The following is a 20660-nucleotide window of genomic DNA, read 5'->3' on the forward strand; positions in this document are numbered from 1 at the left end:
TTTTTAAAAAAGAAAGCTTTACTATTTGGCTGATGCAGCCTGATCCTGCACCAGTCAACCTAAGGATTGCAGTCCTAGGTCCCAAATATTCAAAACTTTAGGGGTAAGAGGAATTTCATCTGTTATCTTAATTATTTCAGAAGCTATCTTGATCTGATCAAATACATGATTATGACTCACATATCAAAAACATATAGAGCAAATAATAAAAATTTTACCTCCTACTAAAATTGTTTCTGTAAATATTCACGAATTTGATCTAAAAATCCACTTTTCTTCAGAGTTTGCATTACCTTACGTTTACAGGAAAAATGCAACTGGTGTTCAAACTGCATTTATTAGATAATTTTCTGATATATCTAGCCAGTTTCACAAAGGTCAAATATGTTTCTTGATTAGGGTCCCTATAATTTTATATTCCATTCCCTATGTTATCCATAATGTTTTCAAACATTTATTTTCCTCTGCCCTCCCTTTTTTTCCCCTATATCATTCTTTTACATACTGAACTATCGCTGCCTGCTTCTTTACAATTTCTGCCACTGTAATAACACGGGAGCTTGATTTCTTTTATCCGTGTCCACCATACATTTTTAGCTTTCCATCTTGTCTCCTTCTCACACAGAAGTCAACTGTACATTCACGATAACCTCCCCTTAGTACGCCAGTGGCATAGCAACCATAATCAGCAGTGGCAGGAGACTGCATCTCAGGAGCCTGGAGGACTCCCCACCTCTAAAGCCAACTACTTCCTCCACTCCTGCCTGCCAGTTTAAGGAAGGGCACCAAGTTTAAAAAGTCTGTGGAATGGAGATCTGATAAACACAAGCTTGATGCACCTGTAGAAGACGCCATCTAAAGATGTAGAAGCAAACCAAGGCCAGATTCTATCAAGAATATAAAAGAAATAAATTGCATACATAGCTAAAAATGAAAAATACCCTAAATCTGCAAGATGTCTTTGAGGTGTTAAGATTTTATTGTTTTATTCCTTAGCAATAATCTAGGTTTTCCATCAAAGGTGTATTCCATTTTCATCTTAGTGCTGAACAGTAACAGGCACATTATCACTTCCATCCCAGAACTTTCAAAGGGACAAAAGGAAAAAAGTTTCACCTTATTCCTGATCTGCTGCAAGTGCAGTGCCTGCAGAAGAGGGTAATATTGTTCTCAGATGTCATATGCTTCCATTTCTTCTCTTTATAGGATTTGACAGTTTTGCAGCTGCTGGGTGATCTGTGCCTTTCAGCTTATCCACAGAAAGACTAAACTACCAAGATAATTTTCCATCAGATCAGAAAAAGAATCTGTCTTATTATGTGGACACACTGTTGTTATAATTACTGCAGGGGAAGAAGGAGGACATGTGGCTAGGGGAAGGAGTGGAATTGCCTGTTTTACTAATATGCCATAATTACCAATTTGTAGTAATTGTCAAGCCATGTTTTTTGGCACCATTAGTCCTCTAACTCTTTTAAACGCTGTGAAGATAAATACCTATAAAGATACAAGCTGTAAAAAATTAAAATAATGAGGATTGTGTAGGACCTATAATCAAATAGATGAATACATTATAAAGTGCGAGGTTATGTAATTATTAAAAGTTCTTCCACATCAAAAGCATCCATTTGCAGAGCCCACGTGAGCAGGTTGATTACTGCGTCTATCGAATACAAGGGTTCAGACGCTGCTCAGTGATAATACCTGTAAGATTCAAATATAATTATCATTTAGTAATTTTATTTTACCTCTGAAGACTGTGAACTGAAGGCTTCTCAGGTAAGCCCAAGAGTTATATGAATACCTAGTTGATTTTCTTATTACAAATACACAGAAGTGACTCTTGACTTCATAACCAATGGAGAAGATACTGGTAGGGAATTTATGAAATTAAGTAGCTGTTTGGTCTTACCAGTCTAGAAGCAAAACAAAATTGCTGGAAAAGAGGCTTCTTGGGTAACTTCCACAACTGTGCAATAAGCTATCACAGCTCCTGGGGGATAAGAAGCAAATCCTCCATATGTGCCCATCAGACTCCATACTGCCATCACCGTACCCTGCACACTACTTACAGAGCTTCCAGAATTTCATTTTGCAGGCCTGTACCCCAAGATGACACTTGGTTTGCATTTGTTTATTTAATGTCCCTTGGGAAAGACAAGACTTCATATGGGATACGACTACCATGAAATGGAGGTATGTTATGAAAACACAATGGATGAGCAGTTACTTGACTATTTCAGCTAAATATTTTCAGACAGTTCTCTTGTTAAGTCATGGTTGTTTCTTACAAGTCAAGTATTTTTCATTATTTAAGTGCTCTACAACAAATCTGAAAGCAGGTTAAATGTTAGTGCAATATTGATACATCATTTACATGTTTACAAGTAGTTTGCTACAAATAATTCTAACTCAAATGGACTGTCACTTCTGGAAAACATTTTATGTCAATTTAGTATGGTAAACGCGGAAAGTGTTTCCCTGTATAAAAAGAGAAATTACATCCTTTATGCCAAATGCATTTAGATTCTAGATATTTTTCAGGCTTGGTGATACCAACCAAAACTGAAAACTATTTATGTAAGAGTGAATTAACCTGCATAACAAGTATCCCATTGTTTTACTAGACAGAGTAACAAGAATTTAGAGCAACCTAAGACATGAATTATGTATTACTTATGGTTTTGTGTAGTGGTGATTTTGGAGATAAAGGTTTTCTATTATTAAGTGCAAATAGGATACCAGTAGTGTTTTCTTCATGGGAAGAAAAGCCTTAGCTATGAATTCTCACCTGAAAATGTGGTTTTAAATTTGAATTAACATCAAAAGAATTAACAGTATTTAACTTCAAAGTAACTTCTGGTTGAGGAAAGAAATTGGCAACAAATAAATAAGGAATAGCATTAATCCATACCTGTATTCCCCAAAAAACTCATCTCACAAAACTATCCTGAAAACCAGCAACTTCAGCGCTGTTCAGTAAGATTTTAATTTATCTAAAAAGTCTCAAGTTGTTACTTTCACCAATCTAAAACGCAGTACATAGGCAATTTTAACTTTATTTTCCAATTCTACCTTTAACAAGTGGGGCTACAAAACATTACATGATTAACATCTTAAAAACTGCTGGAGTATGTAAGTTCAGTAGGATAAAACATTGAAGTACTCCATTTGTCTAAGAACAATCATGAGCTTGCAGCTCTCATTCTCCTCCAACACAGCGTGAGAGGAAAATCCTGTATTCTGTAAACATGAAACAGTAACATGGCAATGACAGAGAGAAGTGTCTTTTTTTTTTTCTTTTTTTTTTTTATCTCAGTGACCTTTCTCCCATAGAAGAGATTGCACCACAACCTACATTTTAGATGTAACATACTCAAAGCTTTATTTCATGACACAGAACACTTGTTAAAACTTGAACTGATAAAAACTCACCATTCTTTTCTCTGTGCTGCCCTAGTGATGACACTCAAACAAGCTTCAGAGGTGGCTGATAATAATCACAAAATCTACTATGTGCTCTTTTCTAGCTCTTCCAGTCGTTGTGCAAGACAGTGAGTTCACAGCATTAGTATCTTCCCATAAAATTGCCACCTAATAAGGTACATTTAAAAGAAATCCAACTCCAATCCAGTTTATTATTTGTCAAAAAATCCTTCAAAGTTGAACTTTTTCCATGGGAAAAACTACCTAATGCCTTTTTTGCTAATTGCAAAGCTTTGGTCTGTCTTTGAAAAACAGCATAATAGTTTAATCTCCAAATCCACTCAATCTTAAATTAATGAGTTCCTGCTATTTTTCTCTTATTCAGCTGTTGAAATTAAGTTTATACTACAGCCTCCACCCTTAGTTTTCAGCTAGGAAAACTGCTACTTCTCCTTAGTACCTACACACTAACATTGTGCTTTTGTTGTTACTCTCTTAAATTATACTGCAACATTTGAGACTTAACAAAATAAATAAAACTAGGCATATAAAATATGGACTTAAAAGTTAACTTTCCTGCCCTGTTAATTTCCTTGCTTTACCTATCACATAAACGAACAGATTTAGGCAGGTGTTGGGAAACCCCTTTCGATGGGAAGAGTAAAAACAAGAAAGGGTGAAAAAAACCAAACAGCCACTGCTGCAACTTACAGCTGTAAAATATACAGTGATAAAACACAGACAGAAGCAACCAATTTTCCACACATACTACCGTTAATTAAGAAATGCCTTTTAGACATCGCATTCATTGCAGCTCTTGAACATAATGGCATGGTGAATCTTGATGGTGAATCCTCCTTTCTTCAACCTCAAAACCAAAAAGGAATTTCATGTCTTGTGGAACGGAGTTCTGATCATTCCAGATGCACAGACCATTTCATGTTGGAGACCATCAGCAGCTTCTTCAGCAGCTTATACATACTGAAATGATGAAAAACCATAACCCAGCAGGACTTTTCTCATTACTTACAGTTAGTAAAGAATCTGGAAGTTTTTGTGGCTAAATCAATGGTTCATCAATTTGAACCATCAAGATACAGGACTAGCTTACTAAGTAAAAAGGAGTATTATGGGACACCTGAAGTCTTCAAAATATCCTCTTCAAGGCTGTTCAGGAATTCCATCCTTTTTTAGTACTTGGTTGTTACTGAGAATTGTGCATACTTGTAATTCAGAGGAGCACAAAGATATCTAAATGCTTTAAATCTATGAAACTCTTCAGAACTACGAAAAAAACGCTTTAATTTTATACATGCAGTTTCACAACCTATTACCCAAATACTAATTATATTAGCAATTTGCTCACCACATAGCCATGAAAATTATGATTCTAGATATGAATACTTGCTCTGAGAAGTCATAAATCAAGAGAAACACAGGTTTAAAAATTTTCAGTTTTGAAATTTATTTAGAACTCAGGGGTTAAGCGTGGTAAGTTTCCAATCGTCTGATAATAGCATACCCATGTCACTATCACGGAAATTGCACTAATTCCCTCTGCCCCCCTCCCCCTTAGAAATCTGCACGTTAGTTTTAACAGCCGGTGGTTTTGCAAATAGTGTGCTTTAGGACACTACTGCATTTCCTGAGTGTTCAAAGCTACTTTATGATACATTAAGCTGAAAGAAAAACAACGAAATTATTATTCAGAACTAAACCAGCTATTTTACCTTGCTGCTGAAGTATGGAATCATAAAATGCAATGTATTTTAACAGGAGATTGTTTTGGAATGCTTAAAAAGGGAGGAAAAAAAAAAGAAAAAAACACTTTAAAAAAAAGACATCCTTTTTACTTCCATTTTAAACTAAATAATTTTTAAATTCAAGTCGTGAACCTCAAGACTATTAAAAATGGCCAAAGAACTTAAGACTTGCTCAGACTGAAATGTAGTTGGGACTAAAGTATCCACGTCGGTATTCCTTGACCTTTTAGGGTATTCCTAGTGGCTCTAACAAAAGCAGCATAACAGGGTATCTCTGGTTTATCTTTTTAGTGCTCTTGAAAATGAGTTACTAACAGCACTGACCAGAGTGCTTAAACATAGGATTTCAGACAATCGCCTTGCAATGCACTTCAGCTTTATCATGGAAAACCAATCTAGTCATAAACATCCCCACTTTAAACACAATAAATTGTGCCAAAGTACATGATGTGAATAAACGTCAGCTAATCTATCAACACATTGACAAATGTCAGCTTGTCTATCAAGCGTTGTTCAAGCCCAGAGTAAAATTTCATTAGTCAGAACTGAACTCCTCCATGGGCAGACTGCATAGTCTATGTAAGTTACTAGTTTTTTTCCAGAAAAATCTCTTCAAAGTTGTATTTACGTTGACAAACAGGTTTAGAGGAGAGTTTCAGTCCTCTAAATTCACCATGAGTTAATACATCAATAAAGAGGTCCCACCATCTGTCAGTGGGATTCTTCCATAAAAGACCACAACCACTTCTTGATCAAAACAAAGCTGAAGCAGTGGCAGCTGATGGAAATGCTAACTCCATTGTTCTTGCATCATTTTTATGATGTATTAGATTTATTCTCATTTACAGATTATTTTGGCAGAAGGGTTCTTCAGGCTGCAGCTGAACAAAAAGCAACTTCTTGTCCCAAGTTTAATTTTTTTTTTCTTTATGGAAACTTGTTTTGAACAAAGAACTGTTAGTATAGGCAACTACCATCAGGAACTACCAAGAGATGATGTGTTCCACTCTAGTATTATGTCAGTGGCTTGCCAATCCTTTTCACCTAAAATATTTGTAAAAACATTGGAAATACCTATGAAATTTATAAAACAGCTCCTTAAACATCTGCTTAATGCCCTTTCCTTCAAATGTAAGAGACCTCCACATTTCAGGGTCTTTTTCTGTGGATACAAGGGAGAGGTCGAGGAAGAGGTAAAAGATAGGATAACTGCTATCTTTTCAGTTCCTATGTTACAAAATTGAAATGACTACTACTCTAGAGATTAAATATGGACTTTACATAACCAAATCACAACAATGGAAATAAACCATAACTGAAACCATATAAACCATATAAAATCCATATCAGGTCAAGTGACAGTACATTAAGAATAACCTTATATGTTATACAGAAGATAATATACACAGATTTTAACAGTTATTTTTCCCCTTAAAAGCCACTGTCAGTAGGATCACAGTCTTACTGTAGAGACAAGTGACTTAAATATTTGTAATTACTAATGGGGAAAATTTAGGTTCTAAAAGAAAAATGTATCAAGTACACCTTTACACACATCTATACTATGATTTAAATTAAAAGCCTTAAGCATTCTCCTACATACTCCACTTTCAACCTAAATGGAGTATCGCTATCAATATACAAACCTTTGGGAGGACACTTATAATCTAGTTAGTATAACTATGCTAAAGGACAGCTATCTTACAAAGGAGATTAAGTTCAGATGTTTAGAAACTTTAACAATAGGAGAAAGTTAGAAACAGCTACTCGTATTTAACTATAATTACTTTTAAAGAGCATTAGACTAAACTCCAGTATTTTCTATGGTCATTGTATTAAAAGAAAGTTCTACCACACCTAAAGGATAAGGCATAGCCATCTACTAATTGGCATATTTGTTTATTTGTCTCAGTTTGTGAAAAGGTCCTTATTTGTGTAAGCAGCAAAACAAACTTCAACTGAATGATTGCTATATGCAAAAGGACTGAAGGCAATTGCCTCTGCAGTGAACTTTACAGTTCTCAACAGCACACACGCAACATGCTATCTGAAAAAAAGTTACTAACTGAACTACATGTATTAAATACTGAAAAAAGTTTTACATTTTTTATTATAATTTATTTTATTTAACAATCTAGGAAGTTTGCAGCCATCAGAAGTTCCAGTGCAATTTCAGGTGCAATTGGGAATTCAGGAATCTCCGTAGAGCTGTTAGTATAGCGGACCTTGTAGGTGAAATACATGCATACTTTGGATAGGACATGGGATGGGATCTCTCTAAAATTCACCTCATTTGTTTCATTTTCTGCAAACTGTCCTGTAGAAAAAAACAAAACAAAGTAAAACCAAAACAAAACACCAAACCAAAAGTCAGAATCTCAATTCACTGCAAAATTAAATGCTTTACCATACTAATACAACACATTCTAAATAGACTTGCATAAGTCCCATATTCCTGGGTATTAGATTCTTCGGTGTAAAGCAGGATGTGCCACATTCACAATCCTCAAGAATATTAAGATCCCCTGCATTACAAATTGTTTATTTTGGCTGCAGCTTTTTAATAATATTCTGAACAACTACACCAGAAATTTAGGTTTAATTCTGATCCTTGCTTGATAGGTGCTCTAAAACTGTAGTGTGCTCAACTCTAAAGGTCACAGTAACAACATTAAAAAAAAAAAAAATAAGGGTATCAATCCAAATTTCTAGCTATCTTATCCAAGAAAAAAAATGGTTTATAGATGTTCCATATCTGCATATACACGCTTATCAGTAGTCCCTTCTGTGATCCCACTAGCTTTGAATTTCTCAGTTTCAGGCAGATTTGACAGAGGGTCAAAACCTCAAAGACACACTAACTTGATAACCTGTGAAAACAGGCAGGCAGGAAGGACAGGGAAATCGTAGTTGTTCTGGAGGTAAGGTTACATACAGTACGAGTTTATCCCTATTCGACATTGAAGAATTTATCCAAAGCTCACATATCAAAACACAAGTACATTCAAAATTAGCTTTCTATAGTGCCTATAAGCATGAAACTTGGACGATATGAAGTCATCATGTGGTTAGTCCTACAGCCTTTCTACTGTTGTCTCTGTCCCTCTTTTCCTCATCTCTCTGGTCTTTCAACTCGTTAAGCTGAAAAACAATACAAAAAACACTAACGTGTGCTCTACATTTATGGGAGACCCAGCAGTGTTTGGTTCCTGCTATTTCTATAGGAATCCCCTAACTACAAAGCAGAGCTATTTACTAATGTCTACACATATTTGTGTAGAAATAGCTGCACACACTGAAGCCAATCCGGCTTGAATTCTAGCACATGAAGAGTAGGAAGCAACAGAAGAAATGTTAGCATATTGGCAATGTCATAGTACTGAAATAGAGAACACTTACACATCAGTGAAATTATGACCTACTGAACTAGACAGGAAAAGTACTTTTCCGTGTGAACCCATTTATCTTGCTGGTTTTTATACAAAATATTCTTGAATGCTGACTGCTTTACAGAGTCACTTTTCTAGCCCTCTAAGCAGGCTACTTCGCCTTTTATTCCTTCACATTGTTTATGGAACAAATTCAGAGCAGGTCTTGTAACTACTCTTCCTTTTACATGTCTGGGAGGCTGACATGGAGTGGATCAGACACAACAGACCTGCTACATATTTTCAAATGCAACCATTACAATGACATTTAATGGAACATTAAGCTGAGAATTTTAATTGCTCAGTGTGCCCAACTATTACTAGGTAATTTAAAAAAATACTAAGCAAATAGGTCTCTCCAGTAATCTCCCTCACCAGAATCTGAAAGAGAATATACAATGACCATATTCAGACCAGAGCTCCATGTAGCCTACTGCCCACCACTCAAGTGGCCAAAGGTAAACGTACGGGATGACGGTACAGAAGAAGAAAAGCACAGGTGTTAACTTCTCCCTGTTCTCTCCTCCACCCTTTCGGTCTTCAAGAATTAGTTCAGACACTTCTTAAACCAGAAGTAGTCTCATATATTCAGTAACATGTGAGGTCCTCCCCTTCTGTAAGTTTATCTACCCTCCTATCAAACTTAAGCTAACTTTTGTCATTAAGCTCAGGAACTCCTTGCCACAGGATCTTGTGAACATGTTGTGGCCTAAGCCCCAGTAGGCGGCTAAGCACCACACAGCCATTTGCTCACTTCCTCCTGCAGCAGACAAGGGAAAAGGAAAGGAAGAGTAAAAGCTAGAAAAACTCATGAGTTGAGATAAAAAAATTGTTTAATAAGCGAAAGACAAGTGGAAGGAGAGAAAGGAAACAAAACAAGCGATGCAAAGGTAATCACTCACCACCTCCCATGGATAGACTGATGCCCAGCCAGCTCCCAAGCAAAAGATGGCTGACCTCCTTAACCCCCTCCTCTCCCTTTTTACTTCTGAGCATGATGCTATATGGCATGCAATATCTCTGTGGTTAGTTTGGGTCATCTGCCTGGTTGTATTCCCTCCCAACCTCTCGCACAGCCCCCTGTCTATTCACTGGCTGGGGGGAAGACTGAGAAACAAAGAAGGCCTGGACACTGTGCAAACACTGTTCAGCAATAGCTAAAACATTGGTGTGTTAGCAGCATTGTTGTTGTCACAAATCTAAAACACAGAACCATATGCCCTGCTATGAAGAAAATTAACTCCATGCCAGCCAGACCCAGTACAGAATACTAAAAGTTCCACCATGAAGGTGGTAATGAAGAACTACTAACTCTTGTTTGTTTTGAACTTGACAGCTACACATTTCATGTAATACCCTCAAGTTCTCACACCATGGGAAATGAGTAGTAATGACACTGTAAGATCGCTAACTGTCCAAAAGCGGACAGAGTCCAATTATATGTCTGGTAGCACAATACCCTACAGAAGTGGACTGTTCCACCGGAAACAGGAACTAGGCGGGATCTGGAAAAGTTATCATTTATTCCAACTTTCACTCATTGAACAATATAAATTCAAACTGTCCAAAAGTGAAAACAAAGGATGTGAAGGTACTAAAACTTTTGTACCTACCTGGTCCACTCAACATAGCTTTTATTGTTCCTGATGTTAATGCATGCTCTCTTTTTACAATGAACTCATGGCCGTCGGAGGATATTAACTTCACATACATAGCGTCTGGGCCCTCACACCCACCGTATGTTTTCTCTTCTCCATCTATAATGGAAAACAGATTAACAATTTCAGAACACGACTGATTAACACCACTAAGAATGCAAGCTGCAGTCTTTTCTATGACTACGTTTGCAGACCGAAGAACCCAATACAACCAGAAATGACAGAAGCATTTTGCATATTTGAAGATGACTTCTCTGAAGTGCTCAGCAACCTGTTTTAAAGTAAGAGGTTTTGCAAAGTAGGATTTTTTTAATTAACATCTCTTCTCTCTCATTTCTTCATCACTAAATTCTGACATGATTTCTAAAATCTACGTAGGGAAGAAATTTTCCTTTAGACATTCTCAAGTGAATTGAACATGCTACAGCTTCCCTCCATAAGGCTATTGCCATGTTTATCATACCTGTACTTCCTAAAAGTTACCTAAATGCATATCTAATATTTAAAAATACAGACTGAAAGGAAAAAAGCGCTTTTTGAAGCACAGTTAAGAATAAAAGCAGTCAGTAGTCCTGTACTGAAGAAATGACATGAAGTAAGATTCATTGTCCCTCACTGCCCAGCCAGACCCAGAACCATACAGCGTTAGTGCAGACCCGTGTTGTGACCTTTGGTGGAGAACAGGGAAAGTGCAAAAGCACCAAAATCAAGGAAATTTGGAAATTCTCCCCGCAGCAGTTCTGGCTGTGTGTTTTCTGTTTCCCTTCTCCCTTTTGTCTCACTATATACCTGCTCTCTACTTTGTTTCTCTAGAAGCCCTTATCCCCCTTCCCTTTTTGTTCATTCATTTATTCTCTCCTAACAGCGCTATCTTTGAAGTTGAAACAACATTACTGTTGCCATCATTGCACTGTTCACTCTGTGCAGTCTTAACAGTTTCTGCATCTTGCACCTGTCTCGTCTATTTAGGCAGCACGCTCTCTGGGGTAGGAACCACTGACTACTTTGTGCCCGTATGATGCTTAGCACTATAGGACACCATCACACTAAGGAGACTGTCTCTGTAGTTGGTCTTTATATGTTCCTGTAAACTCTTAAATAATAAAGACTGCAGTAATATTAAAATATTTTTTAAAAGATGAGTGTAAAAAAAACTCCCACCCCACTAAAAATACAATTCCTATCAAATTCAAACTGGAAAGTTAATGCCTTCCTTCAAATACTGTATTTTCTAAGGGACTAATATAGCAAGTATTGCTAGAATTCCATTAAAAACTACTTGAATTTGACACTGCACATAAAATTTGATTTTCAGAAAGGTATTTATCTTGACAGAAAGTTAAAAATGAAAGTCCTGGAAGTTCTTCCAGCTTGGAAAAGTATAAGAGAAGAGATCTGTACACTTCTAGAAAAGTAATATACCGACAGTATTTCATGATCCCATGCAGAAGTATGGAAGATAAAACAGATATAGACTACAAACTTGACATTTCATTGTTAGTGTTGTTTCTCCTTCTGACAAAACAAAAAATAGAAATTATATTAATTATATAAGTACCTTGCATTGTATCTACTGTTATAGCAAATACAACATTCCCCCAATCAATTAAGTTCCTTTGTGAATTTGAAGTTAAAACTGAATTACCGTAGAGTTAGTGCCAATTTTAGTAAAGTACTGCCAGTGCCAAACATCCTAAAATACATTCAGAAAAAGTATAGATAAAACCAGAATCTGTACAATCATGTTTCATTAACCAGTCTTTTGTAGAGGCAGATACAACAGTTTCAGACATTTAGTCAGATCACACACACAATATAATTTATCAGAAATCAGTCCTTATTATGATCTCTTAGCCAGAATTCAACAGGCTGGCTTTAGTTAACAAACAAACAAATATTTAAAACAGTACATAGTGAAATTTTCTTGTCCACTACCTAAAAGTTTAGTGCTATAAAAGTCTAAAGGCATCCTATTTTAGCATGTACATTTTCAACACTATGGATATTAAGCAACTGAAATTGTTAGATAGATGCACTCTGAACAAGTCTTTTGACAAATGAACAGTCACTTGAGAATATTCTCCTAGAAAACATTTGTAGGAAGTTCCATTAATTTTTGAGGCTACAGGAAAAACAGTGACAAGATCAACGTTTAAAGTCTTACAATCCACCCTCTACTGATGTAAGAGAGAAAATGCTTATAGGAATAAGCATTATTCCTACATTATAGGAAACAAAAAAACCCCTCTAAGATGATGAACTTACCCATTCTCTTCTTATAAAAAAAAATTGTTTCTTTTCAACAGCAGCTTTTGCAATAGGAGCGTCTGAAAAAACACAAGTGGCAATATTTTCAGTCAGTAGTACAATTTCTTAAGTCAGCTTTAGTTACAAGCCTTTATGTTATCATAAACACTCTTCAGAAAAGAATATGATGACACACAGCATGCAATGTTGATGAGCATTACATTTTGAAAACATTACATTTTGAAACTTATCTTTGCTGCCCAGAGATCCCTACCATATTCAAGAATCTCTAAATTTTATCTTACTTTGTAAAGAAGGCGTTCCCCTAAACTTTTTAAAGACCCTTGACTATAAAGCCAGAGTTATTTCAAGAGCCTTATGATTTTTATCACTACGGACACCATCCATATAATGGTATCGAGGAGGTAAAGAAAGCAAGCTTTGCCACACTGCATAAGGCACTTAGGAGACTGAACAGCTTGTCTACAGGGGAAAAAAAAAAAAAAAAAAAAAAAAAGTCAGAGAACAGTTCACTATGCTGTGAATAGAGGAGCGGTTGTCCTGCCATTCAGAGGGACCTTGACAAGCTGGAGAAAGGGGCCAACAGGAAACCTGTGAAGTTCATCAAAGGGAAATATAAACCCCTGCACCTTGGGAAGAATTACCCCAGGCACCAGTACTGGCTGGAGGCCAACCAGCTGGAAAGCAGCTTTGCAGAAAGAGACCTGGGGATGCTGGTGGACACCAAGTTGAACATGAGGTAGCAACATGCCCTTGCAGCAACGGCAGCCGACAGCACCCTGGACTGTATTAGGAGGAGTGTTGCCAGCAGGTTGAGGCAGGTGATCCCACCCCTCCACTCAGCACTAGTGGGACACATCTGGAGCGCTGGGTCCAGCTCTGGTCTCCCCAGTACATGCCAGACTGAATTGAGTCCTGCAAAGGGCCACAAAGATGACCGAGGGATTGGAGCACCTGTCATATGAGGAAAGGCTGACAGAACTGGCGCTGTTTATGCTGGAGAAGAGAAGACTCGGGGATCAGTCTAATGACTGTGCACTAAATACCTGGCCTCCAACCTGTCCTTCCCAGAAGATTGACAGGTCCTGATAACAGCCACCAATGTCACCTAGATAATCTACTTCAGACATTTAATGTAGGTATTCACATAGTAAGTTAACCAGGAGCTTCCATAGCTTATAAATTGACATCCAGCTTGCCGCATACATATTTCACCATGTAAATGAATCAGAAGAGTTAAGAGAAATGGAAGCACTTATTTGCAAAACAAATCCAGTACGTTCAGATACAAAATATATTTCTTTACACTGAACCGCATCTCTGCTGTGGGAAAGAAAACTTCGGAAGAGAAATTCCAACCACCCACCTGCTGTTCTGAAATTCCTTTCACGTCAACAGCTACTCTCCAAACATTAACCCAGTACAAATCAATGAACTACTGCTGTATGCCCACAGGCTTAGGAAAACAGCACCAGTGATTCTGGGTGGTTTCCCAGCCGATATCCAGGGTCAGGGGCAGCAAAGAGACTGTTAAGAATTCTGACAAACCATGTTGTTGCCTCGCAAAGCAGTGAGCAACAGCAGAGGCATGAACCATGGTTATGCACTAGAGAAGGACCCCAGAGGCGAAGGTGTGAAAAAACAGACTAGAGACCACTTCCCCCATCCCCTCCCTCCTATGTTTCTGGTAAAAGCTTAGCAAAAAACATAAGCATGTTGAGGAGGGAGCTGCAAGATTTGGAGGAAGTTTTACAGAGATCTCTGCATCTCTTCAGAAGATGCAGCTCTTCGCTATTGCCAATAGCTTCACTTCTCAATAGCACTTTGGTGCTGATTTGATCCATCTCCCTTTTTTCATAACTACAATTATGAATTAGTCTGAATGTTTCCTCAAGCTTTCACAAGAAGGCACTGTTACGTACACCTAATCAAACTACACATGCATAACCAATAGTTTTTAGTTGTCTGTGGAGAACTGAGCAAAAAGCATCCTCCACTTAGACTGCTGTCATCTTTGAAAATTATCCTGACTTTACAAAAATATCTTACAAAATATTTTCCTTCCCAACTGGTATAAGGAACATCTTCATCTGTACTCTTGCAGGTGATAAGTACCTGAATATAAGGCATATTCAAGAATGCCCTTTGAGAGTTAATTTGTGTACACTGTCATAGAGATACCTTAATATCGAGTGTTAAATGCTTTCACCATTTTCACTAGTTCCAGGAACTCATCCAAGGAAATTACATTTGGGTGCTGGAATAGTTGCAGCACAAAACTGATGGGATCTTTCACCCTATTTCAATGGGGTTTGTAAATGGAAATCAAGCATCTTATTGGACAGTATCTGTTGCTCAGGAACTGAAGGGATACCTTGCATTATTACTTCTACTCCGCAAAAGAGAATCACTTGTGCTACCTCTTTCTCTAGCCACAAAACCCTTCCCTACATTCCAAAAGAGTAGTGAAACCACTTATAATGATTAAAAAAAACACAGAAGTGATACCATTTTGTGGAGGTACTGTTGATGATAAAATGTGCCTTAGCTTCCAATACAAATAATGCCACTAAATACAGGAATAAAGACAGGCTACCTAGTGGGAATGCAAATATATTGACACCTTGCAAGGTAAGAGCATAACTTGAGGAGGCTAATATATTGAAGCTGGGGAGCTGAAAAAATGTCTACATTATATTATATTAGAGCTGTCCCAAAAAATTGCAATGAGCACTTTAATAAAATCAAATTAAGTATGCTACCATGTGATTAGAGAGGAAAAAAAAATACTGTAATTAACACTTAAAGAAGAAAAAAAATTATCAGGCTTAGTGGTCTGAATTCAATTGTACTAAAAGGAAAACAGGATAAAAATGCAGTAAGCGTTAGCAGATTTAGGACATACTGGACTAATCCAACACCTAAAAAATGAATCAGTCGTTTCCTTGAAAAAAGGAAACTCAAACAAGATTCATCTGGACTCAGTGAATCATCTGAGGTTAAATAAATGTGCTAAGAGGGTAATCTTAAAATGAGAAAGAAACTTTCTACAAAGATACAGTATGATGGTGCAAACATGGAACAATTGGACTAGGAAAAAACTACTAGTTCCTCCAAAAATTATATTGAACTTTTTGTTGTTTTTTTTTTGTTTGTTTGGTTGGTTTTTTTAACAAAGCTGCCAGAAAAGTATAGGTAGATTTAGATAAGACAGAAGCGGAAAGCACTGCAACAGAAGGGGAACAGAGTATCTCTCACACAAGTGACTGGTCTTGAAAAATGGCATACTAGAAGCCACATGAAATGAAATCATATGAAATGCAAGATTCCTGCACGTAGGGACTGATACAAGCTTCTTACATGTAGTCAGGGCTTGTTATTTGGGAGTATAGTCATTCTGTGGTCAACTATGAACTGATGCAGCTCTATAGGGGAGAAAAAGGGGTGGGGGTGGGGAGGAAGAGGCAAATGCACATCAAGGATTTCTTTGCTATAGAGATAGGGAAATATGAACATTGTTGCACACGAGCAACAACTTGTCAGGAATACCACACACAATTCTGAATTCCTGTTTTCAAGAAAAAGAAGTTCTAATTACAAGAACTACAGAATGGAGCTACTGATACAACTGTGTGTATTAGTCTTGCTTAGTCAGCTTACCAAAATAAAACTGGAATGAAGATAAATATAACAATTCATTAAAAGAATAAACATCAAAGAGGGAGAAGTATGCCAACATTATTCCTCAGTTTAAGTCTAACAAATGAACATAAACTAAAAAAAGAATAAAATTTATACTGCTATTCCAGAATCTAAGTTTGGTTCCAAATATAGAACAAAACTAACATTCTACTGCCAAAAGTAAAAGATGCAGAAATCCTACCTGCTCTTAAGAAAAAGACGTCATACATTCCATTATATGATGCATTCAACATGTAAGCAAGGGATACAGTTTGGTTTCACTCAGTTTCTATTCTGATATAACAATGTGTCACTTCAGAAAAAGAAAATCTAAAGAGATAATCATGAATACTATTACAAGTATAGATTTACTCCTGACAAAATATGGACAGCAAAGAGCACAGAAAAATCACAGAGTCAATGCAACAGAAGAGGAGAGAAGGAAAGAAAAACAAGAAACCTGGGCAACTTGAAAAACCTAAAAAAAGCAATGATAACCTGTTAGCATCTATTGGTTCCTCTTCTGGATCAAGAAATGTTCGGTGTGTCATGACACTTCATGAAGATTAGAACATAGTGCAGCTCAAAATTATTATTTTGTGAAAAGCATCTTCTTCCCAACAAATACACTCAAATTATCTGAGACAGTATTAACATGATCTTGTGCAAGTCATAGCCTATTTTTTCAGTCAACTATTTATTATGTATTTCTGACCTGAGTATTTCAGACTCCTGCAAGGAACCACTAATTTTTGTTGAAGTACATTCCTGATTTCATTTCCCCTTGAAGAAGCTTATGTGGCATTACCAATTAGGTAGCTCAGCTCCCCGCCTTTAATCTCAGAAAAGCACACATATTAGGTATTATTGTTCTCCTGCCTTGCCTCCTTAAAAAAAAAAAAAAAAAAAGCCAACCCTGCATTAGTTAAGAGAAAGATTATATAAAAAAATCGATGAGGGAGAATACAATACAACGAAAACCAGAGTATTTGGTACAGAAACTTTCCAACCAGTCTAAAAAGGAAGCACTTGCTGCAGAAAACATAAAATTCTCATTAGATATTAGAGAACTGAAAGTTTTCACAAGTTGCTAGAATATTTACGCCTATGAGGTAGAATATAGCAAAGTATCATAAAACACGGTAATTAACCCACACAAGGCAAGTGTTCTTGTTAGCATAAACATCTTGCTCTCCTCCTTACAACTCTAAGAAGAAATGCTATGGTATCGTGAGTTTAGTTTGATCTCTTTCCTGCTTTTCTTCAGCATCAAATGTGAGAAAAAAAATGAAGCACGTCCATGACCTTCCCACCTTACTCCCAAAGCTGCGTGCTCATCTCCCAAGCTTCCCAGAATTTCCAGAATATAATTTCCTTGTATATCTTGTGTGTCGATGAGACCACAATAGACTTGAAGGACATAATGCTAATTTAGCTGAACACATGCAACCACTGTACAGATTCCAGAACCCCATTGCTTTATTCTGGTTAGCACAAGAAAATTAAATCTATGCAAACACTTCAGGCACTCAGATTCTTTGATCCCACAGAAAACTCTTTAAAAACTCAGATTCTGGCCTAAGGAAACTCAAATGGCTTCCAACTTGTTAGCTGCGCAATGCACACACAGCTTTTGTATACTTCAGCTGGTGACATTTCCATACTCTACACTATCAATTTTTGGAAAATGTGGGTCTAATAACCTTCACAAATGCCTTCACAATTCCTAGGTTAGTTTTGAAGCCAAACATGGCATCTTCTGGGTCTCATTTATGTACTAGTAAGAGTTCATCAGTAAACAAAGGCTGCTGTGTGCTAAAACAGTAGCCTGCTACTGTTCAATCCTAAATTCTAGTCCTATTCTTGATCCTATACGGTAACTTGTTTAAAAATACCACTCTTCAGTTTAGTATTCATTGTTCAGTACGCATCAAAAAATAATTAATGTAAATAAGGATTGAAGCATATTTAGAAAAAAAACCCATGAGGGCAAACTGGTACAGTGTGATTTCCAAATCAGGTGATTCACTATTACACACTCACAGGCACTAAAATTCAAACATTCAGGGGCACACTGAAGTGTGACAGAAAGGTGTACCATAGGTGAGTGCTAGTCAAGATAAACAGGAGATGAGGTAGGATACTGTGTGGAGTATCAAAGATCTCACATTAAGATGTTTCTATCTAAGGAAATTTTCCTTTTTGGTAATTCCCAAGAAAGTTTTAAGAAAAAAAAAAAGGCGGGGGTGGGGGAGGGGTGGGGGGGGCGGGCAGGGGGGTATTACTGTTTTCTTCCTAACATACAATAAAATGCCTGTACTATACACCTCTTGCTATTAGGGGAAAAAAGCTGCTAGCATATTCCAAAATTTTATAGGGGACAGATTTCTGCCCTCTCCTTATAAGCATTCATCAAAAACTGCTGTTATGCAAACTAGCTTATAATGAAGATAATTAAATTCTGAACCTTTCTAGGTGCAAGAAAACTTGTCAAAATACATCAAAATTCCTTTGTTTTAATCTGGCAAAACCCATACTTTTATGACAAAGCTTAAGGGTTTCTTGTAATATACACCGCGAATTGCAAAAACACAGCAAAACATCTGAAGCTAAGTATACTTTCAAAAGATATTTATCTATCCCCACACAAAGCATAAGGGACAGGAGCATGAACACAAATGTATCAGAAAAAGAACTATGAGGTTGGGAGACAGAAGAAGGTACCTCAGAGAATCAACTGGATCTCCTCACCACACCAACACTAAGTCTTCACATTAAGACTACATGAAACTACCTAAATCTGTTCATCACCCATTCTAATATAAAAAAAGAAATCTCAAATGACTTTTTTCTGATACAACAAGAAAAAAAATATTAAATGCTGAAAGTTTCTAAAGATTATCTTGAAGTTCCCAATGTTAATGGGAAATGTTAGCGAAGATTTTATTGACATAACTTAAGCACATTAAAAGGCTGATCTCAAAGTATAAGATGTGTGCTACATGTGCAAAGATGGTAGCCAATATATTATAGAAAAACTAATTGACACTTACTCCCTTTCTAAGTAACTCTTTAGTTGCTAAACATTATTTCTCTCCCGACAATATTTTTTTGTCCTTAGGATAGCAAAAGGAGGAAATTGAAGCACGTAAGGAATTATTCAGAAATAAGTGCACAAAGTGGTTCTTATCCTAAGTCTCTTACCTCTCTCTTTACCTATGTTTTTCTAGCTTGCTTCCAAATTGAACTTTTGCAAGTGATCTTCAGCAAACCCAAGTAAACAAATGGCCTATGACCACCTAAGCCTTCCTACAGCGCAAGGCTTAACTCACAATCTACAGTACTAACCATCTTTAATAAAGCTCCTGCACATAGTATTGCATGGTGTAAGATTAAACTGGTCATCAAAGTTAACCGCTAGCACCACCATCACCTTTTCATGCATCTATGTGAAGCCATCAATAACTCACCAGTGCTCAGGTTCCCTTATATTAAAGCAGAATCTCCCGCTGAGAAACACATGGTACTCAAAAGCTTATTTGTCTTACTACATGTCAGCGTATCACCCTTTTCCGTCAACCTTGCTTCCCTTATACTCGTCGACCACTACAGCTAAAGCACTTTAACCAGCACTTCTCACCTTGGTATAACAACCCCTGGGGGTGCATCCTAAATTCTTTCGGCCTTAGTTTTTCCCCTCTCTCTAGGGCCTGGCGTGGGAAGAGGGTGGACGTCATTTGTGGCGGAAAAAGTTTAAGAGCGATATTTAATTAAAACACCGTGCCGGAAAGCCCCTTTCCCGGCGGCGCCTGGATTTCAAGGAGACGGCTTCACTCCCGCACGCAGAGGAGAGAAACGCGCCCTTCGCCACCGTCCCGCGGTGGGAGGGGAGAACCCCGACCTGGCACCGCACCCCTCCACACACCCCCAACGGCCCCCCGCGCTCCCCCGACTGCCCCAAACCTCTCCGCTCCGCGGCCCGGCTCCCGTCCAGCTTCCCCCCCACAGCCCCGCCGCCTCGGGGCGCGGGGCAAGTGCGGCGCGGAGGGCGAGGCCCGCTCCCCTCCGAGGGGCAGGCCCCGGCGGCTCCCCCTTCCCCGTTTTCCGCCCGCCTCGCCCCCTCCCCCCCGGACGGCGACAGGGCCCCCGCCGCCCACGCGGCCACTCACTCGTCGGCGCCGCTCCCTCCGCCCCGCTCGCAGGGCCCCCGCGGTGTCGGGCCAGCTGCCTCCCAAGAACTTCCGGCAGGGTCACAGGTCACTTCCGGCCCGGGGCGAGCGCCTCTTCCCGAGCCCGCCCTTGGAAGGCGTGCGGCGCCCGGCTCCCGGCATGCTGTGCGGCGGGGAGCGGTGCATGCTGGGGCGCGTAGTTCCCGGGAGGGCAGGTGCCGGCCCGCCATGTTAGGAGCGGCGCGGGGGAGATGCTGAGGCGGAGTT

The 20660-nt window shown here is 38.2% G+C and overlaps 1 protein-coding gene across 2 annotated transcripts; it reads right to left on the reverse strand.

Moving 5' to 3' along the window:
- Positions 1–4866: 4866 nt before the first annotated feature.
- Positions 4867–20520, reverse strand: ELOC (elongin C). Of its 2 annotated transcripts, XM_052786922.1 has the most exons (5): positions 20394–20446; positions 19865–19934; positions 12541–12602; positions 10231–10374; positions 4867–7506 (listed from the first exon to the last, which is right to left on the reverse strand). In XM_052786922.1, exons 3-5 carry the CDS (start codon positions 12542–12544, stop codon positions 7316–7318), a joined length of 339 nt encoding a protein of 112 aa, XP_052642882.1. In that variant the 5' UTR covers positions 12545–12602; positions 19865–19934; positions 20394–20446; the 3' UTR covers positions 4867–7315. The 2 variants fall into 2 exon arrangements, with proteins under 2 accessions (XP_052642882.1, XP_052642881.1); XM_052786921.1 differs by lacking the exon at positions 19865–19934 and having other exon boundaries at positions 20394–20520.
- Positions 20521–20660: the final 140 nt, after the last annotated feature.

The sequence above is a fragment of the Harpia harpyja genome, chromosome 5, assembly GCF_026419915.1.
Source record: "Harpia harpyja isolate bHarHar1 chromosome 5, bHarHar1 primary haplotype, whole genome shotgun sequence".
Lineage (NCBI taxonomy): Eukaryota > Metazoa > Chordata > Aves > Accipitriformes > Accipitridae > Harpia > Harpia harpyja.